The sequence below is a fragment of the Catharus ustulatus genome, chromosome 6 (assembly GCF_009819885.2).
Source record: "Catharus ustulatus isolate bCatUst1 chromosome 6, bCatUst1.pri.v2, whole genome shotgun sequence".
Lineage (NCBI taxonomy): Eukaryota > Metazoa > Chordata > Aves > Passeriformes > Turdidae > Catharus > Catharus ustulatus.
Window position 1 is genome coordinate 2,042,552 of NC_046226.1, and position 25,500 is coordinate 2,068,051.

At 42.9% G+C, this 25,500-nt stretch overlaps 1 protein-coding gene across 2 annotated transcripts in view; it reads right to left on the reverse strand.

The window, feature by feature from the left end:
- Positions 1–25,500, reverse strand: part of MAP4K5 (mitogen-activated protein kinase kinase kinase kinase 5) — a 55,094-nt gene that overhangs the window by 6,907 nt on the left and 22,687 nt on the right. The window contains exons 4-29 of one of the 2 annotated variants that reach the window (XM_033062551.2): positions 19,676–19,766; positions 18,481–18,545; positions 17,504–17,559; positions 17,016–17,063; positions 16,883–16,925; positions 16,337–16,409; positions 14,857–14,988; positions 14,188–14,250; positions 13,595–13,676; positions 12,904–13,020; positions 12,003–12,081; positions 10,983–11,041; positions 10,537–10,598; positions 8,074–8,118; positions 7,189–7,231; positions 6,405–6,615; positions 5,729–5,826; positions 5,593–5,634; positions 4,839–4,923; positions 4,636–4,715; positions 3,303–3,363; positions 2,853–2,855; positions 2,648–2,762; positions 2,454–2,512; positions 1,143–1,246; positions 615–792 (exon numbers count right to left, since the gene is read on the reverse strand). In XM_033062551.2, coding sequence (XP_032918442.1) covers positions 615–792; positions 1,143–1,246; positions 2,454–2,512; positions 2,648–2,762; positions 2,853–2,855; positions 3,303–3,363; positions 4,636–4,715; positions 4,839–4,923; positions 5,593–5,634; positions 5,729–5,826; positions 6,405–6,615; positions 7,189–7,231; positions 8,074–8,118; positions 10,537–10,598; positions 10,983–11,041; positions 12,003–12,081; positions 12,904–13,020; positions 13,595–13,676; positions 14,188–14,250; positions 14,857–14,988; positions 16,337–16,409; positions 16,883–16,925; positions 17,016–17,063; positions 17,504–17,559; positions 18,481–18,545; positions 19,676–19,766 — 2,094 coding nt within the window. The remainder of the gene's footprint in view (positions 1–614; positions 793–1,142; positions 1,247–2,453; positions 2,513–2,647; positions 2,763–2,852; positions 2,856–3,302; positions 3,364–4,635; positions 4,716–4,838; positions 4,924–5,592; positions 5,635–5,728; positions 5,827–6,404; positions 6,616–7,188; positions 7,232–8,073; positions 8,119–10,536; positions 10,599–10,982; positions 11,042–12,002; positions 12,082–12,903; positions 13,021–13,594; positions 13,677–14,187; positions 14,251–14,856; positions 14,989–16,336; positions 16,410–16,882; positions 16,926–17,015; positions 17,064–17,503; positions 17,560–18,480; positions 18,546–19,675; positions 19,767–25,500) is intronic. The other variant, XM_033062552.2, reaches the window with a different exon arrangement.

Sequence of the window (25,500 nt, forward strand, 5' to 3'; positions counted from 1 at the left end):
CCTGTTCATGGCCATGGTTTATAAACCAGCTGGGGCAGTGTTCTTTACCCATCCTTCCTCCAGCCAGTCATTTTCTGCTCATGGCCATTGAGTCCCACTGTGGCACTGATAAAATTACTGCATCCCATTGGGAGTTGCTCCAGCCAGGGGGAAGAGCCCAACATTTCTTACCAAGATAAAAACAGAGGTTTTGGGACACTAAGGGAGCCCCTTTCTCCACTGGACTCCAGAGGAAAACCGGATTTCTCCACATCCCCACTGGAGCTCCGGAGGGAAACTGCACCTTGTACAGGAGCACTGCTCCAACTGAGCCACATCTGTCACTGCAGGAGGATGCAGCCACCATGGGATGGGACTGCTGCCAACACCCTGCCTGACGGGTGTCAGGCTGTACTCTGACTGTGTCAGGGTTTGGGGTTTGTTCTTTGTAGTGCTGTATTTCTATTTTAATTTCCCTAGTAAAGAACTGTCCCTCCATCCTTCTCCATGTGGGAGCAGCTTCCATCTGCTCCATGCAGAGAAGCTGCCAAGCCTCAAGGGTTCCAAATCACCTCCAAGGAAGGAATATCCAACATTCCCAGACACCAAACCTTGGGAGGGGAGCTCAGCCTCACCTGCCCCGATCTCTGTGAACCACGAGGACGCAGAGTTCAGGTTGATTGTCTCAAACTGCACCACCTGGTTTGGCTCTGTGCCCTTGGAGATGGCCACACACACCATGGGATACTCCTGCTCTGGGATCACCAGCATCTCAAACACGTTCAGAGGGCTGGGCAGGGGGAAATCAAAGTGCTGGAAAGCAAAGAAAAAAAATCATCAGGTCTCTGTGAATTTGCTTTCACCTTGGATTGACTCTGTAACAACACGCACAAAGTATAAATAAACAGAATTTTCACTGGGCAGAGGTGGATCATGGTCTTTTATTGCCAGTGCTGGGCTTAATCCAGCTCTTAAATGACTTTTATATTACTTAAATTACTTCAGTCACAAGATTTTCTGAGTCAAAATGTGTCCAGCCAGATTTTCAAGTGCTCACAACCCACAAATGGCACCAGCCCGGGGTGAACTTTCCATCACAAACTCTGGAAAGGTTATTTCAACAACTGCATAATTATTCAACTCAACTAAAAGTAAATGCTTACCTTTATTAACATGAATTTCTGCATTGGCTCATACCACTGGAGCAGAACAATTCCAGACTGCAATGCACCACACAGGTACTTGTGGCCTGTGTATGGATTTCGTACTGCACAAAAATAAAAAAAAAAAAAAAAAGAAAACATTAATTTTAAAGCCCTGCAAGTTCAATGCATACCTGAAAAAAATCCCCAACCCTACAGCTATGCTTACAAATGAGTTAAGAAATAGCATTACAAAATCATATCATGGCATGATTAGGCTTAGAAGGGACCTTAAAGTTCTTCTTGTTCCATCAGTTTCCCACTTTTGCCTTCTGGCTTCCCATCCCAACATCCACAGTGATTAATACTGTGCCACATTCCAGATAAATTCAATTACAGCTTTAATTAATAACCAGTTGCATTCCTGAAGTCCCAGTTCAGAAGCTGAGTGGGCAGAAAAGCTGCAGTGCCTCTCCCTGGGGCTGTGGGAGCCAGGAGGGAGAGCTCAGGGTCAGGCTGGAATGAATTTATTGCAATAAATTCCTAGGCAGGGAAGGTGGGAACCTCCTGGGGAGCTCCTGAAATACATGAGACAGGGTTTGGGGGTGTAGATAACCTGATCAGGATCTCCAAGTGTGCAGCTCTATATTCATTTTTAGGGGTGGAAAGGTAAAATCTGCAGATGTACCTTGGGGATGTGGTTTAGTGCTGGGCTGGGGGGATGGATGGATGATCTTATAGGAATTTCTAGCCCTGATAATTCCAGGATTCTGATTTCACACAGCACCAGGGCCAGGATTGGAAAGGACAAACATTCTGTAGGCAGCCCAACCTCCAGACAAATCCACAACTTCCCAAGTTTTAACCCTTCAAACTGCACTTGTGGCTCTGCCCTCCCCAGCCTGCCAGAATTTTTATTCCTACTGATCCTTTCTTGGTGGAAAATATTCAAGTTTTGCTCACTACAAGCTGGAACTGGGTCACACTTGGAGCCAAGGTGACAAAGCAGAAAGGCTGTTTGTGGATGTGCCAGGAGTCTGGGAAGGAATGAATCCCAATATCCCATCTAACCCTGCCCTCTGGGGAGCCATTCCCCCTTGTCCTGGAACTCCATCCCTTGTAAAAAGTTTTCTCTCCATCCTTTCTGTAACTCCTTCATGAAATTCCCCCATTAGGTCACTCTGGAACATCTCCAGGCTGAACTTCCCCCACTCCCTCAGCCTTTTTTCTGAACAAAAAACTCTTAAGTTTATTAAAAATGAGTTTCAGACGTGCCATGTCCATGGACAAGGGGCAGGGGAATAAATGGCAAAGCTGCATTTGTCTGCTCACCTATACAGCATTTGTGGCATCCTTTTGTGTCAGGGATCTTGGTTGTTAAGGCAAATTTTCTGGAATAATAATAATCACCAAAAAATGCATCAGCAACAGAAATCAGAGCCCTTCATGCACCAATTCAACAGCACCAACACAATTTATGGCTATTTTCACTTAACAATAATTGTCTATAAGTGAAAGGTTTTTACCTTGGTAATATTTTGTCAGGAAATCTGTGGGTTTGAATGTGAGCAGCTAATCCTGTTTTTTTGGCTTGTTCAAACAATGCTATTAAATTATGGGAGTAGAGCTGGAATGTTTTCCCTGTAAGAGAGAAAGGCACAGTTGGCATCTCAGCCACTCCTCCAGCACAGAACTGCAATGTTCAGGAAAAGAAAAGTATGGAAAAATTACCTTCTACAAACAGGTGTCAGGTGGGTCAAGTCCAGATATGAATAAAAAGAAAACAAGATAAAAATAATAATGAATATAGAGAAGATCCCACTGTCCCAGACTGCTCCAACCCCAATGTCCAGCCTGGCTTTGGACACTCCCAGGGATCCAGGGGCAGCCACAGCTTCTCTGGGAATTCTATTCCAGGGTCTCCCCACCCTCCCAGCCAGGAATTCCCAATTCCCAATATCCCATCTCTGGCAGTGAAGCCATTCCCTGTGTCCTGTCCCTCCCTCCCTTGTCCCTCTCCAGTTCTCCTGGAGCCCCTTTAGGCTCTGCAAGGGGCTCTGAGCTCTCCCTGGATCCTTCTTTTCTCCAGACTGACCAAATACAATCATGAATTTAAATATTCCTGTTTATTTATAACTGTTTATTTATGACTGTAATCCTTTCCCCTCTATTTCCACTCACCTGACAGGGACATTAAGGTGTTGTTGATAACGTACAGCCAGGTGCACTTTCGAGGGAATAACTGGGAAAAAAGAAAAGAATTCCATTAATAGAAACATACAGGAATTTTTAATTGTGGTTTTCTTTGCCTTTTCAAGCTCCACCACCATTCCTGCAGGGATTCACACTGGAGAAAATCCCATCTTCCTGTTTATTCCCTGTTTTTGGACCCTTACTTAGCCCTGCACAGACAGACCATGGAATATTGGAATAAATGTCCAAGGCCAGGCTGGATGGGCTTGGAGCAGCCTGGGACAGTGGGAGGTGTCCCTGCACATGGCAGGGTTGAGCTGGATGGGATTTAAGCTCCCTTCCATCCCAAACCATTCCATGATTCTAGAACACTTTGTCCTGTGTGCCACTCCCACGTGCAAAGTAAGAAAATAGGTGTGGGAGAAAGTGTAGAAAGAAAAGATCCAACTGGTTGGACACAAACTCTGAGAATCTCACAGCAATTTTCTGTTTAATGGAACAGCTTTGGGTTTATTCAGTGTTTCCACTGAAAATCTACAAATGGAATAAAAATATCCTCTTGGAACTGGGAGATATTAACCTTGGACAGAGAAGAGGCACTCTGGAAGAGCAACCAGAATTAAAGTTGGAGAAACAGTTCAGAATGTGCATTTGGAGGGGAGAAATCATCAAATGGAGAAAAGGAAATATGGGAACAAGTGTAGCAGAAGTCTGTGGGGTTTGAGGGGGTCACACCTGACCTCTGCCAGCTGGGAATGCTCTCATGGAAAAGGAAATTTTGTTAGAAGTGCACTGAATGTTCTCCCTACCCAGCACTGGCACAGCCAACCTTTCAGTGGGACATAAAAAGCAGGTGGACAAGCCCAGAGAAGACTGTTAGATGAAATAATTTAGGAAAACACACAAGGAATGAGATTCCAAGAACTTCCTGACTCTGAAACACCAGATTTAAGACCATGATTGCATGAAATGGCTTTGGAAAGGGTTAGGGAGAGCAGGAAAAGCTCCTTGGGGATAACATCAGCAGCTGAATTAAATGATGGAGGGCTCTGCATGCAAGGAGCTGCAATGTGCCATCTAGTGGGGATGGGATGGAGGCAGAAGGGGCAGGGAATTTTCTCCAAGGACATGGAAGATTTGACAGCAGCAACTAAAACACACAGCTAGGTCAGGGAACAAATAATTTTCAGGTTTTCATTATTGGCTTTGATGGCAATCATTTAAGCCCCAGAGCCTGGTATTCACCTCCCTTTAGTTCCAAACTTCATTGCTCCATAATATCCCCAAATCTTTTCTGTGTGTTGAACCCACCAGAACTCACCTGTTCCATGGTTGCTTCATGAAGTTCATTCAAATTCAGAGTGTAGATCCCTTCTTCTGTGCCAAAGATGATGTACTGATCTGAAAAATCAGTGGAAAGGGATTATTCCCTTCCCACTTTGGGAGGTTTCAAATGCAAACCTAAAATAACTTTAGAAATTATTTTCTTTCCCAAGCCCATCACCAAACCTAACATAACTTTACCTTTAGTATCTGGATGTATCCATGAAGTTGCACAATTAATCTTCAAAGGACAACCATCAAAGACTTTGGAAAAACAGGCTCCCATCTGAAAGACACCAAAACTGAAGCCTGAAACAAATTTAGAGTGTCAAGAGTTGATTTCCTGGCTGCTCACACACTGAAACACAGCCTTTCACTGCTTTTCATTTGAATTCATGGACATTCAAAAATGCAAAGAGGGCTCAAAATGGAATCAACAACTTTAGGTACCCACTGGGTAAGAACAATACACCCTGGAGGGATTTAAAATCCACGTGGATGTGGCACTTGGGGCCATGGCTCAGTGCTTGGGGAATGTTGGACTCAGTGATCTTTGAGGGCTTTTCCAATCTAAATTATTCTTTATTATATGAATATTGACTATTATTTACTGAATATAAATAACATATTAATATTGAGTGCTTAGAAAATGGCACATGAAGGGAAAACAGGCAAAAGCTTTTCATCACTACAACCTTTTCCCATTTCTCTTTCTAAGCAGGGGCTGCCCCTGGAAATCACAACTCAGGGAGCCAGGGAAGCCTCCAACCCTTCACATCCAGACTGAACAGTGACAGCAAGGTTTTAAAAAATAGAAACAAATATTGTGGATTCAGCACTGGAAAAGCAACTGGCTGTGAGATGCAGAAAATCCCCCCAGGTGAGATGGTGCCTTATTCCAGCACAAACCAGAGAGAGGAGTTTCCCCAATTCCCAGTGCACGGGGATTTCTTACCAGCACCTTCGGAGTCGGAGGCAAACCATTGATTGCTGGTTTCTGTGGGAAGAAAGAAAGATCATAAAACCCCTCCTGTGCACTGATCAGCTCGAGGACATGGCAGTGACATCAGCCCCACAGCCCCAATACCTACAGGGAAATCTCTCTTCTCCTTTTTCCGTGGCAGTTGAGGGATTTGTCCAGGTCCTTCTGCGTTCTCCTCGATGTGTTTCAGCATCCCATTCCCATTGCCTGAAAAGGAGCCCAGACATGGTGTGCAGCTTATGTGACACAGAGAAACAGAAAATCTCTTCTCCCTTGTGCTGAGCTGGAGTGGAGGAGTGAGCTCTGACATTCCACAGCCACATCTCAGGGAGCTGAACCCTTCCCAGCACAATGTTGAACACTTCCCGTTATCCAAACATCCCTGGGACAAATCCCACTGAGAATAAAGCTGTGGCAAGGTCCTCCCCACACATTCATTGTTTTTTCTGCTGTGGCAATGTCCTCCCCACACATTCATTGTTTTTTTTGTTGTGGCAAGGTCCTCCCCACACATTCATTGTTTTTCTGCTGTGGCAAGGTCCTCCCCACACATTCATTGTTTTTCTCCTGCTCCTGCAGGGGACACACTCATGGCACTGCCTGGCTGAGTGTCCTTGTTTCAGGAAGAACATTCCCACCATGGGGCAATGGCTCCAATAAGAACCACACATGGAAAAAGGAAAACTTCACCTTGTGATCAGCTTGTTTTAAAATATTATCTACTGGGAACAGCTGGCTCTGGAAACAATTCCTTTTCCAAGCTTTAGGACAGGTAAGGCACTTACCCAGGTCGCTGTATCTGGTTGTGAGCAGTCCAGGGCTGCTGATGCTGCTGGTCATTCCCATGGGGCAGGAATCTGCCTGGGGCCCACAAACTGGGATGCTCTGTCTCCTGTGGGCTGCTGGGGCTCTGTTCTGGGAGTCTGGGAAGTGTTTTATTGTCTGGCATCTGTTGTCATCTGGGAGGTTTTCCTCGGGGTAATTGTTCATCCTCGGCTGCAAGGAACCAAAAAAGAGGGGAATGGTTACTTGGGAAATGGGAGGAACTGGGAATGGCACCTGAAAGAATAAACCTCAGACAAGTTGAATTCAAGTCAGATTGCTGCTACATAAAAATGTATCAGCCTTTGAAATGTGTGTGTGATTTTGGGCACTACAATATAAGAAAGATAAAAAGTTCCCTGGTGAGCAGGGACAGGACTCAGGGAAGGGCTGGAGCTGTACCAGGGGAGGTTTAGGATGGATTTCAGGAATTTCTTCCCCCACAGGGTGCTGGGCACTGCCCAGGCTCCCCAGGGAATGGTGACATTCCTGAGGCTGCCAGAGCTCCAGGAGAGTTTGGAAAACACTCCCAGGGTGGGAATGTTGGGGTGTCTGTGCAGGGCCAGGAGCTGCTCTGGGTGATCCCTGGGGCCCCTTCCAGCTCAGGAGATCCACGGTTCCATGAAAATAAAACATCTGACAGCAGAATAATTTCAGAGGTTCCTCTCTCTGATGGAATATCACAGGCAGAGTGCAGAACAAGAGCCATCCCAGTCTGGCTAAACCCTTCAATCCCCCATTTCTCACCTTGGGAGGCAGCGGGGGCGGCCCAGCTCGCTTTAGTGTCGATCTGCAAGGAAAAGGGAGCAGCTGTCTGAGTTAAACCAAACCAGAATTCCCTGAGCACTGGAAAGAAGATGAACCAGAGGCACAGAAAAGCAGAGCAGAGCTTTGCACACACAGGGTTAAACTAGAAATGCCAGAGCAGGGGGAAAGCTCATTAATCTTGTTTTAAGTGTTGGTTTTTTATAAACTCCTGTTCTTTCATAAATACCAATATTATAGAGCAATTTGAAGTCTGTAAATCAATATACATTCAGGGACTGATCTCAGGCTGGAGGGACAGGACAGGGGGGAACGGTTTTAAGCTGGAAAAGGGGAGATTTAGATGGGATATTGGGAAGAAAATCTTTCCTGTTAGGGTGGGGAGGCCCTGGCACAGAGAAGCTGTGGCTGCCCCTGGATGCTGGAAGTGTCCAAGGCCAGGCTGGATGGGGATTGGAGCAACCTGGGACAGTGTCCCTGCCAAGATAAATTTTAATGTCCCTTCCAACCAAACCATTGTGAGATTCTGTGACTCCAGTTTGCAGCCTTGCTTTTGGATCCAACATTTGGACACCTGAGCTGGGCAGGATCATCCTGTCACAGCCAGGCCTTGCTGATGGATTCATCAAGATAAAATCTGCTTTTGTGTACTAGACACTTCCACAGGGACTGTAAGATATCTCAGGAAGGAGAGCAGGGCAGAAAGCAGAGCTTTGGGATCTCTCCTGAGGGTCAGGGAAGGAGCCAAGTGCGTGTTAGCCCTGGGAGAGCAGCCAGCCCTGGCTCTGGGAGTGGCAAAGCCTCCTGCAGCATCTGAGGGGAGAGCTTTTGGAGCAGAGCAACTGTACAGGAAGGAGATCCACTCACTCTTCAACATCTTCACTCCCATCTCCAAATTTTGTGAGCAGTCCCCTAAGGCAGAATGTTTATAAAATTAAGAGCTCAGCTCTGAGGTCGACACGTGCAGCTCAACCCATCCCTGATGTCACTGAGTTTCATAACAAGCATCTCCCAGCCCTTCCCAGAACAAATCATTCTCTGCACTAAGCCCTTTCTGTAAGGTCTTTTCCTTCTCCTTAACCCCTAAAAATCCCTGGATCTCTCTTCCACACCATCAGTTTTCATTTCCCTACCTGGCATTTCAAATATTGTTAAAATGTGTAACACCAGTACAATATAAAAAGAGAAAAAAGGAACAGAGGAAGTTACTGGGAGACAAATGGAGAAAAGCCTTTAAAGGGAAGTTTCCTTATTTATACATATAGACAAAAGACCCAGATTGTTTCCCACTATAGTGGGAAATTTTGTTTCAAAGCTACTCCAGGGACAACAAAAAAAAAAAAAAAAGAAATTGTGACTAGAGGATCAAAGCAGCACTGAAAATATAATCTTGAAGGAAAAAAAAAAAAGTGATAAAATTTTGCAAAAATGACAATTTTCAAGCTGTGTCTTTAAAGGGCAATGACCAGGAAAACCCAGCCAAATTTGGATTAATGTGAAATATCCCTGCAAGTCACTTCTGAGGGAAAGCAGCAGACAGTTGCCAACAGGAACTATTAAAAAATTCAAAGGAGAAAAATTCTTTCTTTTTGAAAGGTTCTTGTTGCCCAGAGAAGCTGTGGCTGCCCTGGATCCCTGGAAGTGTCCAAGGCCAGTTTGGACCTCGGGGCTTGGAATAATCTGGATGGTGGAAGGTGCCCTGCCCATGGCAAAGGGTGGAATTGGATGGGATTAAAGGTCCCTTCCAATCCAAATCTTTCAGGGATTCTATGAAAACCACCCATAAAAAACACCTCCAAAATGCAGGACATTCATACAAAAGCAATTTTAAAATGCTGCAGTGAGAAAACCAAGGAATCAGAACCCCATTCTGGTATTCCCCTTCCCAGCCAAATAATTCCTAAGTCAAAGATATCCCTCAGCATCACTCTGCTAAAAGCCAAAGGGCATGAAAAGCAAGGACCCCCAGCACACATCCTCCTGGACATGCCAGGGATTACTCAGAACTGCTGGGGCAGAGCAGTTATGCATTTCCTGTTTATCTTTCCAACTGGAAGTGGTTTCCAAGTGAGCAGCACGGATCCACCATCCAGGACTGCTGTCCCTGCCCTCCTTCCCAAAGAATCTGTACCTATTTATTGATTTATAGCCCTGGCAGTGTTTGCTGCAGCTTTAGCACAGCCTGCTACAGACAAAGCCACAGGAACAGGATCAAATCTGAGTCCCTCTGCAGGAGGAGCTGCCCTCCCTGCTCCTGGACCCCACAGATCCCAGCTGTCTGCAGAAAATCCAGCACTCCCAGCTCAGCAGGGTCACACAAACAAACCCAGGGACAGGGAGGGGAGGAAACAGGGCAGGGCCCCCCAAAGTTCAGGCTGAGAACCCCCCAAAGTTCAGCCCCCTAAAGTCCTGGAGTACAACAAGGCTGGGAGCAGGAAAACCAGGATGCTTTAAAAAGGCTCAAATCCTTGGCAATCTCCAGCAGCCTTCCAGGGGGCTGCAATGTCAGCTGACAGCTTACGCAAGACTTTTATCTGCAGAAAAAAAAGCCAGAGAAATTCACTGTCTGCTGCTGAGTTCCAAATAAAGATGGGAAACAGGCTCTTTGAGCTGAGCAATGATTTGAGCCCAGATATCATCTTTCCCCACATGTGAACCTCCACACTCCTGACTGCAAATCCAGGGATTGCCTTTAAAGGCAGAATCCACTTTTGAGCAGCAAAAGGAAGGTACACACCTAAAAGAATTCAGTCCTAACTTGGAGAGAGTGGTGCTGCTGTACTTCAGACCTGCTTTATCCCAGCTATAAACACATCTTTCCCTACATTTCACCCCACAACACTGCATGGCTGAGTTCTAAATTACACCCACAGCAGGAGGAGTGCTGCAGTGTTACTGAGCTTGGTAAAACTCAACATTTAGAACTGGTTTCTCCTTCCCTTTCTCGAGTTTAGGGCTGTGCACAGGCCTTGTCACAGGATGTCACAACCACAGCCACGGCTCAGAGGAGAAGTGTGAGGCCAGACAGGATCCTGAACTCAGCTCTGCTGCAGGAAATTCACTGTGCCTGTGTTATGTCACTGTCCTGCTCATGCATTTACACTTCACTTCCCACCTACAAACTTCAAACAAGTTACTGGTGGTGGTTAAAGAGGTTAAAAGTCACTCTCCAAGAGAATTGACCAAGCACCTGCACACTGGGGAACATCTCCTTCATTTATCAATATTCAAGTGGACCAAGGCTTATGGTTTGATTTTTTTTTAACATAACTCATTTTTCTTTCAGTTTCATAAGTCACAGAAGTGAAAGCTGGTTTTATCTGTACTTACTTGTTGCTTCCATCAACAAAAGGATTCCAATGTGAAGCAAAGTCACTGCCAGCTGCCACAACCTGAGGATGCAGAAATTGTCATTTTATTTCCCCCTTGTCAAACTAAAGCATCTTAAAGCCCTCATCCAGCACACACAAAGAGGCCTGAGGGATTCCCCAGCCCTGCAGTAAAATCAAATTCCAAAGAGAGATAACAATCTATAAAGCAATTATTAATAACCTATGTTCTTCTTCTTAGAGTTAAAAACAGCAGCTGGAAATGGTGCAATGTCCAGACCAAGCAGCAATAAGTACAGGAAAACAAAAATTTATGGTGAAAAATCCAGTGAGGGTCACTTAAGGAACTTAAAAAACATTTTTCCAGCAAGCTGCTAAGGGTTGAACCACAAAATACTGAAGATACTGGAATTTTAGTAAATAAATAAACCCCAAACCTGTCCTTACCATTTCATCCCGAGCTTCTGTTTCCTTCCGTAGAGGGGGCTCAAACTGCAGCTTATCAACTACAAAATGCAATAATTTCATAATTAACACACACCATCATGCACTGGGATCCTTGCAGTGAAATGCAGGCAGGAACAGATCTAAATGTCCTGTACACAACTCTGGATTTGCCTCTCAAAGGAGCAGCACGTCACCATCAGCCTCACTGTCTGAGTGTTTGAATTAGCAAATATGAAAGCCACAAGAAAGGCCAAAAGCAAAGAGCAAGTCACAAAAACGTAACTGCTGAACCACTTGTCACTTTGAAGTGCATGAGAAGGAGAAAAAAGCTCCTCAAGAGCAAATTTCCCAGAGTGTGATGCAGGTGGTGCACAGGAGCTGCCACTGTTGGTGCAACCAAAGGTTTGTGATCAAACCTGGAGATAAAATAATTTCTACCCTCAGCATTTCAGCTCAGATCCATCTGAGTAGCTTATTAACATTAAGGCTAATTTTATTTCTGAATAATAATAATTATTACATTTATGATATTATTTTATATTAGAATAACTTTCTTTATATTTATATTGAATATATTTATATAAATAGCCATATCAATAGATTTATATTTATATTTATATTTATATTTAGTTTGTAGTCATATCTAATTATTATTTATATTATATTATTGTGGTGGTTTGCAAAGGTTTCTTGAAATTTTGACCTGCTGAGACTTGGGCAGTCTCCCTTGTACCTAACAAGGACCAATCAGTATTGGATTTTAAGACTGACACATCTCATCAATGAGAAAGTTTATGTGGCTTTGTGAAATCCACATGTAGAGACAAAAAAAACCAGAAAAGCTTTCTTTTAATTTCAAATTAGCAAAGCAAAACCACGTCAAAAATATAAATATAAATATAAATATAAATATAAATATAAATATAAATATAAATATAAATATAAATATAAATATAAATATAAATATAAATATAAATAATGGATTTCTTTCTAACACAGGTGTGTTATCACTGCACTCACAGTTGATCTCTGACGCTGTTCTCTCCGCGCGGACGTTCCTGTTGGTGGAGCGGATGGTGTGACGGATAACGGAGTGAGGCTGCAGGGGAGGAGGAGAGTGAGGGAAGAGCATCCAGCAACAACCAAAACAGCAAACAAACCAGCAACAACCAAACCAAACCAACAACAACCAAAGCAAAAACTAAACCAGCAACAACCAAACCAACAACAACCAAACCAGCAACCAAACCAGCAACAACCAAACCCAGCCAACAACCAAACCAGCATCCAAACCAACAACCGAACCAGAAACAACCAAACCAACAATCAATAACCAAACCAGCATCCAAACCAACAACCAAACTAGCAACAACCAAACCAACAACCAGAACAGCAACAACCAACAACCAAGCCAATAACCAAACCAGCAACAACCAAACCAAACTAAATCAAACACCAAACCAGCAACCACCAAACCAAACCAACAATAACCAAACCAGCAACCAAACCAAACCAGCAACCAAACCAGCAACAACCAAATCAGCAACCACCAAACCAAACCAACAGCCTAACAAATAACCAAACCAGCAACCAAACCCACCACCAAACCAACAACCAAACCAGCAACAACCAAACCAACAACCAAACCAGCAATAACCAAACCAACAACCAAACCAACAACCAAACCAGCAACAACCAAACCAACAACCAAACCAACAACCAAACCAACAACCAAACCAGCCACAACAAAATCAACAACCAAACCAGCAACAACCAAACCAGCAACAACCAAACCAGCCACAACCAAACCAAGCAGAACAAGGAGCAGCTGCTGTTTGAGCATCATCTCACATTCCCAAAGCACACCAAGGCTTTAAACAGCCACTTTTAACAAAGGACAGACAATAAAAGTTGTTCTCACCTCAAAATCGTCATCATCAACTTCCCCATAGTGGGTGTGGTTCTCAGGATTGTTGACTTTGTCCAACAGCTCAACTGCTAAAGACCTTGAGAGGCCAGGCTGCCCTACAAAGCTGTGCTGTAATCACACCAAAAAAAGAAGTTTTAACATGCAATGAACAGATAACTTTCAGTAATGAACATCCAGTAGTTACTGATTTTTTTTTGTGCTTTCAGGAGATTCAGCTGCTATTTTAAGGATTCCTCAATGCTGGACTTTCTAAGAACAGTAATATGGAAACACAATGTTTGGGCACACTTGCAAATTAAACTCCAAGCAAACAAAAAATTACACTTGAACTTCATTTTTTACATCAGAAATTCAAAGCTTGGGAAAGCAGAGATACATCAAGAGCTGCTGGAATTTTGGGGAATCAGGAAAGTCCAAATTCTACACAGCTCTAAGGCTGAGGCACCACTCAGAACATGAAGCCAATTTCTATAATTTGCTAAAAGTTGTACAAAACTGTGTAAAAATACTGAACAAAATCCACTTGCTAACAGCTGATCAACATGTTCTTCCTTCAGATTTCACCACCTGAGTTATAAGTTTAAAGAAAATCGGTTTCCCTTTGGTTTCCTCCTGACCTGTTCCTCATTTTGAAGCAAAAAAAATCTCACCCTGAGGTCACCAAATGTCCCAAGTGACTTACAGAGAGAAGTCTGTCTGCTGTCGGCCTCTTCTTTGGATTTTTTGTAAGTGCTATCTTGACAAAATTATGGAATGTTGCTGACCTTAAAGAAAAGGAGGGTTTATGTTGAATTTTTCAAGGTATGATTGATTTTAAGCCAGTTGCTAAGCAGATTACAAGAGGGTGGGATAAAGCAGAATATTGGGCAGGTATCTCACCTCCAGTTTGAATAATTACATTTCCAAATTAACAAAATAGGGGAAAAATCCCATTTGATTCGTGGAACTTGCATGAAAAACACATTAGTACAGAAAATAAACCAAGAATGGCACTAGAATTTCTCATAGGGTAAATAAACCAGAAAAGGGTTTAATAAATAAATTAAAAATAAATTGCCCAATGACAGGGGCAAATGCCCTATGGCAGAAATTAAGGAAGGATAAAGATTTTTCTTCTAGAACATACTAAGAGCACCAAAGAAGGGTCTCTTCTTCAATAATAATAAATATTTTCCCCCTTTATCTATAAAATCATAGAATGGTTTGGGTTGGAAGGGACCTTAAGGATCACATAATTCCAGTAAAATATGAATCAAAGAAAAGAGCTCCACCTACCATTTTGCTTTTTCCTTTAGCTTTGGTGGTTGAAAATTACTTTTTGACATTAAAAACAAAGCCCTAAAGGGAAAGAAAGAATAATGATATAATGTGGTAAAAAAGAAATTAATTTTACTCTAAAATCTAAATATTTTAACACTTTATGGTGAGAATCATACTGGTGAGACTGGATGGAGTTTGCACTGGGTTAAAGGAGAGATACAGAGAATCTGTTGATTTTATCTTTAAATAAAGTATTTTTAGTGCCATAATCCTGTTAAATATTAGGGTACAGATTCTCTAGTGACTTCCTATCAGCAGTAAATCTGTCCCTGTTCATCAGATTCTTGATTGTGGAATCCCAGAATGATTTGGGTTGGAAGGGACCTTAAAACCCTTCTCATTCCAACCCCCTGCCATGGGCAGAGACACCTTCCACTAGCCAGGCCCCACCAAAAATGCAACAATTTCATGATTGTGCTTGGAATTCCCATTGTAAATGCAAGATTTTATCAGATTGATGCCTTGAAATCAGACATGCAAACACTGAAGGACTCCTGGTGCAAGTTTCTCATTCTGAGCTCCAGAGAAGCTTCGAGCGAATCCTGACAATTCCCGCCCAGTGAATCCCCAATTCCTGGGGGTTCAGGAAGGTTCTGGAAGCAGAGGAACCCCCCTGGCACAAACCTCATGGGGTGCAGGTCGAACATGGGGGGCTGCAGCTCTGCCAGCTCGATGGCAGTGATGCCCACGGCCCAGATGTCGCACAGCTGGTTGTACCCCCCGTTCTTCTCCACCGCCGCCACCTCGGGGGCCATCCTGCAAAACCAACACCACTGCAGTTCCTGCTCTCAAGGACAATTGCAAAAGTGTGCACATGCAAAAAAAAAATGGAATTAAATGTAATGTATAATTATTGGATGTCTGTGATAGAGGTTTGTAATTTAAATAGCTCGTATTCCCCCTCAGAAAGGAAGGAGGAAATGAACAGGAGGAATACAAATATTTTTATGTCCAGTGGAGTAAATTAAGGATTTTATGTTCAGATTGGGTTTGGATCATTACAGAAATACTTTTACAGTTTTTATTAAAGTATACAGAAATGATTACACACTAATTTGAGCTATACACTCACGATTATTCATTTGGTTCAGTATTGTTCTACAAAGAAGTTTGTTTTTTATTTTTCCTAAAGCTCTGTAAACATCTTGAATCTAAGGACAATTAATGTGAACTTGTTATGTTTTACACAGTGGGTAATCTTCTGAAATGTCTGAAAACAAACTAAAGGACACAAAATACACGTGCTGAAGAAAACATAATAAAAACAAACAAGGAACACAGCAAAAAAAGTCACATTAAAGAGCAAGGCGGGGACACAGAGAACTCAAAAGCTCCTCATGGATCTAAATAAACATCTTAGGAGAGGGGATGCATCTGGATCACCTCTGGACACAACTCCATTCCCAACAGGGAATCCACCCTGACATGTCCTCAGCACCCAGAGGTGTTTTGGGGGTTCCTGAGAACAACACCAGGAAATGTGTTCATGACCAGAAAACCTCCCTGACCTCAGCCCTCCTTCTCCAGGGCAGCAACAATTAAAATTAAAATAACAATTAAAAGCCAAATTCACAAATTCATTGTCTGGATGAAGCTGTTTGCCCAAAAATCACCAGCCCAGGCAGCTCCTCTGCACCCCAGTGATGCCTAAACCCAGCTAAATTTGCATATTAGTCCAGCTCAAGATTTACAAATGAATATTTGCATACTAAATGCTGCCTCGTGCAGACATTAATCAGGATGATTGAAAGATAAGTCTGAAAATCTGGTTTCCTGTCTGCACAGAAATCAGACACTATTTCAGTCACTACAAATTTAAGGTTGAGAAACTGAATAACCATTGGTATCCCCCCTCAAAATAAAGAGAAAATATTCTGCAAAAATAAAATTGGGAGAAAAAACAACCCTGCCTCAAATATCAAGGAGCTTTTGTTACAGCAACAGATGAGCTCCAATCAGTGCTTCCCAGATTTTTACCCTTTGGGCATTTTACTTGGAAGAAAGGGAATTTCTGCAATTTCTATAGACATATGTGTGTGTTTGAGGATTTCTGGCACAAATACAGGCTCAGCTTTGCAGCACAGCAATCAAAGTGGTTTCTTACCAGTAAGGGGTGCCAATAAAGGATTTCCTCTTTGCAATAGTGGCTGTTATTTTTGCTGCTACCCCAAAATCAGCTGGAAAATAAAATCAAACCATCAGAGCTTCAGAATTCACAGAGCCCAATCTTGCTGTGTTATGAAAGAACAATCACAAGTCTCACCCAAATTAAAAATTCATTAAGGGAAACAGTTGCAGATTAATAATAGGATCATTAATGTCTTCATTGACAGGAGTTCAAATCAAAGAGTTTTCTTTCTACACACAGTTCCTCTCTTAGATCATTTTTCCATCTCACAATACATCAACCACAAAACTTCTCATCTCCTACACAACCCATGGATACACACTTTGGCATCACCTTCTATCATCACTGCCCCAAATAATCATGGAAAAATTTAGGAAAAGATCTTTAAATTATGGAGTCCAGCACTGCCCAAATAATCATGGAATAATTTAGGAAAAGATCTTTAAATGATGGAGTCCAGCACTGAGCCATGTCCCCAAGTGCCACATTTTAAATCCACATCACAAAACTCAGGCAACTCACCCAATTTAACATCTCCATGGTCTGTTAGGAGAATGTTTGCACCCTAAAACGAAATAAATGAAAAAATCTTTATCAGGAATAGTTTTCCTGCACTTGGAACCACAACAGAAATTTCTGAAGCTTCCAAGTTTACCTTTATATCTCTGTGCATTTTGCCCTTCATGTGTAAATAAGCAAGACCCTGGAAATAAAAGACACAATGAATTGTTCTGCCATTTTTAACATCCTTCAAAACCAGTTCCATTTCATAAATTTAATTTTCTCAATATATTTTATTTGGAAGTGGAGACATTTGAGATTTGCAGATAGGGGATGCTTCATCATCTTGCATTTCAGCAGTCACAAATTGAATTTTATTTATCTGGTTGCAGTATTTTACCCCCACACACCATTAAATTTACCACCACAGGGTGGGCAGGCAGCTCAAAATTTCAGCAAATATTTGCACTGTATCACACTAGAATTTCTTGCTCATTTTTATTTACAGTATGGAAAATAACAGGTTATCCTGGTTTATTGATTTCTGCTTGATTCCCAATAGAAGTGCTGGAACTGAGCTGATTTTCTGTATTTATTTACATGGAATAAATATTTTCTTGTGCACCTGCAGGAGTACAGTACCTGTAGAGTTTCTCTGCACACATAAGCAATTTGCAACTCTGACAGAGGTCCTGTGACTGAAATAAAGATTCAAAAATTAAGTTTACAACACACAGCACATAAATAACATTGTGAAGCAGCCACAAAGTGATTTATCCATGCCATAAAGGCTGGTTTTACATGATCTGTGTTGTACCCTGAGCTCAAAAGAGGGGTTTGTTTGCTTGTTTTACAGAAAGGCTTTCTGTAAAAAAAAACCCAAACAGCACCATCACAGAAGACAATACCCACAGTGAAAAGAAATCCTGTTTTCACACAACCTAATTATTATTTTACAAGTGATTTTGCAGTATTCTGTCAAAAAACTAAAAGTGACTTCTGCTAAAATTTTAATATTAGAAATGGGAATGTTTTATATCAGGGATTATCTAAGGGGCTTGGAATTGTTTGAAAGAATTTGTACTGAGCAGTTGAAAAATAAAGCAGAAAGAGCTCCAAAACCTCATTGCTATCATTTAAAGGCAGAGTTGTTTTTCCATCAACTCCAATAAATTATTCTACAGCATCAACAACTCCAGATGAAACTTCAGGAAGGAAAATAATACAAGAGTGAGATGGTATTTCACAGGGGTGGCAATAAGAATAATTTTCCCCCTGTAAAGATCAAATTTTGAGATTTCCCAATGAAAACTGCTTCCTCACCCCATGCACAGTGTCCTTATCCAAGTGTTGTGCCATAAAATGTCAAATATTAAATATATTAAATGTCAAATATTAAATGTCAAATATTATGTCAATATTAAAATGTCAATATTATAAATATTAAAAATGCTGGAAAGTGCTCTCAAAATCCATTGACTGTAGCTAAAATCACTTTATGCCCCCCCAAACCCCCACATCCAGTGCCAACTGCTCCCTGTAGGTTTCATATTTATTTTTCTTCTTTGTAGAAAGCTTCCCAAAGTAAAAAAAAAAAGTGAAAAGAATTGCCCAAGTACCATGGTAAATGTCCTGGAGGGATCCCCCACCACAGTACTCCATGCATATCCACAGCTTCTCACGGCTGCCAAAACAAAATTAAAACACAGGCATCAGGAGCTGATTGATCTGGATGCAGAACAGAGTTAATCCTCATTATTTCAATTATTTTCTACTAGTCTTGATCACTTTCTGTTAAAAATAAACATTTTGATACATGACCAGCAGTTGTACTGTTCTTAATACAAATTCTTGTGTTATTAATAAAAATTCTCATGTTATCAATTAGAAATTCCATCAATCAAAACAAAATTTTTATGCCAAAACAAAATTTTTAGTCCCTGAGAAATATTTAAACATTATCAAACATAATGTTTATGTTTTCATGGTGTTTTTATGTTTATTGTGGTGCCTGAACTCTACAATAAAACACCTGAGGTTTAGCTGCTATCAGCAAAATACATGAAATATTTCACTAAATTCAGTGGTTCAATCTTAAATTGAAATTTCCTCATTATATCTAAAAAACTCTGCACACCCTGAAAAATGGGGAATTAGAAATTTAATTCCAGCTGAGTCCATTTGGGCTGCAGGGATTATTTAAATGCAGCCCTCCAAGATGGGCTAAAAAAAGAGATGAAATCTTGTGGAAAAAAGAAGACCAAGTAGGCAAAATGCAAATTTCTGTTCCTACAAAACCAATTGATAAATGGCAGAGTTATTCAGAATATTCCTGATTTCCTGTGGAATATTTAATGGGAGGTTCAGCTGACACCACCTTGGTTCTGCCTCTGTCACACCAGAACTGTGAAAAATGTTCTGAACCAGCAGCTCAGATTTTTATCCCCAGCCATATTTCACAGCTCAGACAATTATAATTAAATCAAATATCCACAGGCAGTTCTGCTCTAGAGAAATAATGAGCTGCTTTTATATTAGAACTGATAAATGTGTGAGTAGGACTGGATGTGTTGTAAGAATCTCCAAGGGAAAAATTTCTTTCTGTTCCTAGCGATAAAAATATTCCAGCCTTTTGGCCAGCAGAGAAAACAAAATATTAGTCACTTTTGTTTTTTAAAGCCAATTGGGTTGGCTTTAAAAAAAAACCAAAACAAGGGCAATTCAATCTCTGGAAGAAAATTTAATGAGGATACAAGGACTAAACCAGCCTGGGATTGTTTTAGGAGGAATGTTGATATAAAAAATGGGATTTACCTGAGATAACTCCCAAAATAGGCAACTATGTTGCAATGTTTGCATTCCTTAACCATATATATCTCCTGCTGGATCAGTGAGAAGTCATCTCCTGGAAAACAGGAAGCAGCCAGGGTTACATCATGAACTGCTGAACCTCCAGAGAGCTCTGGAGGGATGCACAGAATTTGGGAACACGTGCCAAGGATCCCAGCCAAGCACAGGCAGCCCATCACCCCCAGCTGAATCCCTTCTGCTGCGCTTTTGGGAGGCACAAACAGTTCTTAAAGACCAAGAGAGCAGGGCTGAGAGTGAGCCACGAGTTCAGAGAGCTCCAGGGAAGCAGCACAGGGATGGAGGGAGGGATGGGAGTCCATTCAAATACTAATTTCACTATTATAAGCCGCACCTGACTATAAGCCGCACGTTACAACACAGAGTGTGATCAAAGGTTTCTGTTCTATCATCATCTGTTGAGGGTGGGGCAGTGATCCTGATCTCCCTGGGAGATATTCTGCTAATGGGCATCCATTGAAACCAGCTGGGGCAGTGTTCTTTATCTCATGGGATATCTCCTGTTCATGGCCATGGTTTATAAACCAGCTGGGGCAGTGTTCTTTATCTCCATGGGATATCTCCTGTTCATGGCCATGGTTTATAAACCAGCTGGGGCAGTGTTCTTTATCTCCATGGGATATCTCCTGTTCATGGCCATGGTTTATAAACCAGCTGGGGCAGTGTTCTTTATCTCATGGGATATCTCCTGTTCATGGCCATGGTTTATAAACCAGCTGGGGCAGTGTTCTTTATCTTTTCACAGCCCATCCTTCCTCCAGCCAGTCATTTTCTGCTCATGGCCATTGAGTCCCACTGTGGCACTGATAAAATTACTGCATCCCATTGGGAGTTACTCCAGCCAGGGGGAAGAGCCCAACATTTCTTACCAAGATAAAAACAGAGGTTTTGGGACACTAAGGGAGCCCCTTTCTCCACTGGACTCCAGAGGAAAACCGGATTTCTCCACATCCCCACTGGAGCTCCAGAGGGAAACTGCACCTTGTACAGGAGCACTGCTCCAACTGAACCTAATTATTCCTGATTCCCATATCTTTGCCTGAGAGCCCCTTGATTTCAAAATTATAATAATTTGGAAGGAGGGGGTTTCCATTCTCCATTTCAAAGAGAAGCTCCTGCCTTTCTCAGCAGACACCTGTCCTCCAAACTAAAACAGCAACTTTTCATTCTTTGTCCATATATAAACCACACCTGATTATAAACTGCACTTCGGGTTCAGACCAAAATTTGAGTCAAAATGGTGCAGCTTATAATAGTGAAATTACTGTAACTTCACTTTTGAATCTTTATGATGGGAGTCCATTCAAACTCCACTTTTCAATCTTTATGATGGGAGTCCATTCAAACTTCCCTTTTCAATCTTTATTTCCATCCAGCTGCTCCCAGCACAAGAGGAGTGTGGATTGCTGGAAGCTGACTCCAGAGCCCACATTGCACAGGCTGGATTTTAGGAATATTTCATTCTCAAGGGAGCTGGATGGAGCAGATGAGCCTGCACACCCACTCTGCTGACTCACAGCTGCCTCCTCAGGAGGAGGGGTTTGGGTGATTGTGCACATTGGCACATCCTAAATGTCTTTTTTTTTTTGGGGAAAAGAAAGGATCTGCTGAAAAATCCATTCTGAGAATTTCCAAACAGATGATGTTCTCCCCAGAATCCTGAATTCAAACCCTGCAGCTCAGCTTTAATATTTCCTGTATTATTAACTTCTCAATGGAAGGACTAAGGGGGATGGCTTTAAGCTGCAGAAAGGGACATTGAGATGGGACATGAGGAAGAAATTCTCAGCTGTGAGGGTGGGGAGGTGCTGGAATGGAATTCCCAGAGAAGCTGTGGCTGCCCCTGGATCCCTGGAAGTGTCCAAGCCAGGCTGGACGGGGTTTGGAGCAGCCTGGGACAGTGGGAGGTGTCCCTGCCATGGATGAGCTTTAATGTCCCTTGCAACCCAAATTATTCTGGGATGTTTACTTTTGTTTAAAGTTTTCCCAGTAAAATTCTCTCCTATATTAAAGTCAGGGATGTCCAACCCAGAAAACACAAAGTGATTTATCCTGCTCCCTTTAATTTAGATGATTTTGACAAGTCCAAGAGGACTCAAGCACTGGGGTAAATTGAATTCTTCATGTGTTTATTTAAGTAGCAGCACAGCTAATATTTTTAATAACCTCTTTTAAAATAGATGTTTATATTTGCTGAGCTTTGAGGCAGCTTCCCTGAGAACAGTGTCACTGCCAAAAGAAGTACCAGTGTGTTAGGAAAGAAATTATCACAACCTTTGTGTCTCAGACACTGCCAGGCTTTTATTTAAGAAAATAACTATGAAATACAAAGGTAAAAGGGAATCCACTCACAAGAATCCACCCCTGACTGATTTAAGTAAATCCTCAAGGGCTTCTTGATGTTGAGTTATGTGGAGAAACACTTCACTGGGGCAGGAAAACAGTAGTAGAGAAGTTTCAAATGTCAAGAGGCTTTTTATAAACACCAGTAGTATTTTTTTAACCAATGAGAAAGAGAAAAGGCAACACAACTTCCATAAATTTAGCACAGATTTCACACTGGGCTTGGTTTAGGGGTTACCTTGCAGCCACAACTTTGCTTGGATTCACACATCCTGCTAAATGAGCACTGTGGGTGAGGGATTCCTGAGTTTAGAGAATCATGGAATGGTTTGGAAGGGAACTGAAATCCCATCCAGTGTCACCCCTGCCATGGCAGGGACACCTCCCACTGTCCCAGGCTGCTCCAGCCCTGTCCAGCCTGGCCTTGGACACTTCCAGGGATCCAGGGGCAGCCACAGCTTCTCTGGGCACCCTGTGAACACCTCCCCACCCTCAGAGCCAGGAATTCCTTCCCAATATCCAACTTAAATCCACCCTCTCCCAGTTTAAACCCAATCCCCCCTGTCCTGTCCCTCCAGGTTTTTGTTCCAAGTCCCTCTCATTCATTCTTATAACATTCTTTAAATCAAGCTTAAATCTCATGGATTCATTCCTCCCATTTCTCCAACAAACTTCCTAAGGGAAATTGTTCAATTCTCACAGACAACAACAGGAGCATTTTCAAAGTACTCAAGTGTTTTCAAGAAAGTGAGATCTAAACAAGATTGAAAGCAAAATCCTCTCACTCCACACTAAAAAAATTCCATCTTTCTCCACTACCCCAGCTCTCCATGAGCTCAGAGGATCCAATGTCAAATCCCAGGGCTCTCTTCAAATCAAAGAATCCTTGAAACATCAGCTGTGGCTTTCAGCACAGCTGAATCCTGCCCCATGTGAAAATCATGGAGGAGAAACATCCCCAAAAGAGCAAAACCTCCCAGGCAGCAGCTGGAACTGAGCATGGATCACAGGGCACCAGCCCAGGCAGTTCTAGGAACTGTGACTAATGGGGGAAAATTGAGGGGAATGCAGAGATTTGGGCTAGAAAAGGATTGACAGGGAAAAGATAACAACCTTCATGCACACTGAAGACAGCAGGGAAGTGGGGAGAAGGGATAATCCATCTCCAGTTTTATAACAGGACAATTAGCAATGGCTTTAAATTGCCTTAACCTACATTCCCTGGACAGATGAAAAGGTTTTTTCTATGAGAATCTGTGAAATTTCCAACAAATTTTAAAAAATAAAAAGAAAACATTCATCAAAAACCCACCAGGAATGATCCTGCCTGTAGTAGAGGGAGACAGCAAAGATGATCTTGTGATTTGCTATTCATAAATTAAGAATTCATGCAATAAATGGGGCTTACTTATAGAAAAATGGATGGGGGAAGGATTTGCAATAAAAAAAGAAAGAAAACAGGGAGCTGATAGAGAAGTAGCAAACAGATGGAAAGAAGAGAAGTTATCCATGAGAAAAGTTTGGCTAAAATATGGAGGAAATGATTCTGCAAGATCAGACACAGAGATAGCAGACAAGATGTATAGCTGCTCAAAGATGACAAGAATGAACACAAAACAAATGAATTCAGAGTTTCCAGGCAGCTGGAGTATTAATCTTGGCATGAGATGCTGGAATAGGGCAAAAATTAAATATCCTTGGATAGCAGAGAAAAAAAAAAATCCAGACAGAATTTGTAGAAAATATTTCACTGAGGGGAAGACAGCAAGATAAAAAGACCAAAAAGTGACTGAATATCCATACAAGGAGATCTATTTTAGGGATTTGATGGTGAGGAACAGGGAATTGGGGAAATGGGGTTTTGCCTGCTCACATGTTGGCACCTTGGGGATGTGTGGCACGCAGGGGAATGCTGCAATGCCCACGAGCAGGGACTGAGTCACTGCAGCCTCCTCTGCAATTTCACCTCTGCAGAGAGGGACAGTGGGACACAGCACAGCCCCACAGGGCAATGTCCTCCTGGGATGGCTCAGGATGTCCCCATCTGGCAGGGAGGGGACTGCAGGAACCAACAGCTATGTCATTGGGGGAGGGATCTGAGCCCATGGCAGAAGCTGAGCAAGGTAAATTCATGATAAATCCATATTTTAATGGGAGATTATGGAGGAAAGTGGCACATCAACAGTGAATTGTTCCACTTGCAGAGCTCACCTGTGTGAGAGGCTGGGAGAGCTGGGGGTGCTCACCTGGAGAGGAGAAGGATCCAGGGAGAGCTGAGGGCACCTAAAAGGGCTCCAGGAGAGCTGGAGAGGGACTGGGGACAGGGATGGAGGGACAGGACACAGGGAATGGCTTCACTGCCAGAGGGCAGGGATGGGTGGGAGATTGGGAATTGGGAATTCCTGGCTGGGCTGGAATTTCCCCTGGATCCCTGGAATGTCCATGGCCAGGTTGGACATTGGGGTTGGAGCAGCCTGGGACAGTGGAAGGTGTCCCTGCCATGGCAGGGGTGGAATGAGCTGATCCTTAAGGTCCCTTCCAACCCAAACCATTCCATGATTTGTGATTCTGTGCAGAGCTGGAATGCAGACAGACCCTGCCCAGTTTTCCTGGATGGAGAGCACGAGCACCCTGCACCCTCCAGCATGGGAAGGCTCTGATGGCTCCAGTGCCATCCCACAGCACTGCTGGCTCCTTGGGCACTCCTCATCCTGATGGTTTATAGCCAAGTTTATTCCTGCACATATTCACTGCTCTGAGTGGTCCCATCCTGCAGGAACTCCAGGTCACTTGTCACAGCTGTCCTTGGGAAGAGCTGTGAATCCTTTTGCTGTCCAAAAGGTGACTTCTTGGGGGAAGAAATTCCTCAGTTTTGTTTTAAATTGGTTTATTCTACATCACTTCAGAGCTGCATCACAGGGCTGGTGCTGTGTGGGAGCAGAGGGAGGGAGGACAGGAGGAGAAATGATGGCACTGAGACATCCCAGTGTCACCAGAGGGTGGGACAGAGGCACATTTGAAGAGGCCAGAGCTTCAAGGTGCAGCACTCCTGTCCCCACCATGATGGACATGGAGATGTGACTCCCAAACCTCTCCAGGCAGCTTGACCTGGGATTTTTAATACTAAAATTAACATCTGTAATTTAACAATGAGATGACCTTTAACAACAGCATTGGAGGGACACTTGTAAGGGACACTGAAGGACAAAGAGCAGGGTCACACATTGCAGCCTCTGCTGGGACCATTCCTCAAACATTTCTTATTTCAACAACCTGAGCTCCCAAACAAGGAGAGGAATCCCTATGGGAATGACAACTGTGAACTCCACAGCCAAGCAACATCCACAGCTCCTCCCCAGCTCTCCTGGAGCCCCTGGAAGGGCCCTGAGGTTTTCCTGGAGCCTTCTCCTCTCCAGGTGAGCACTCCC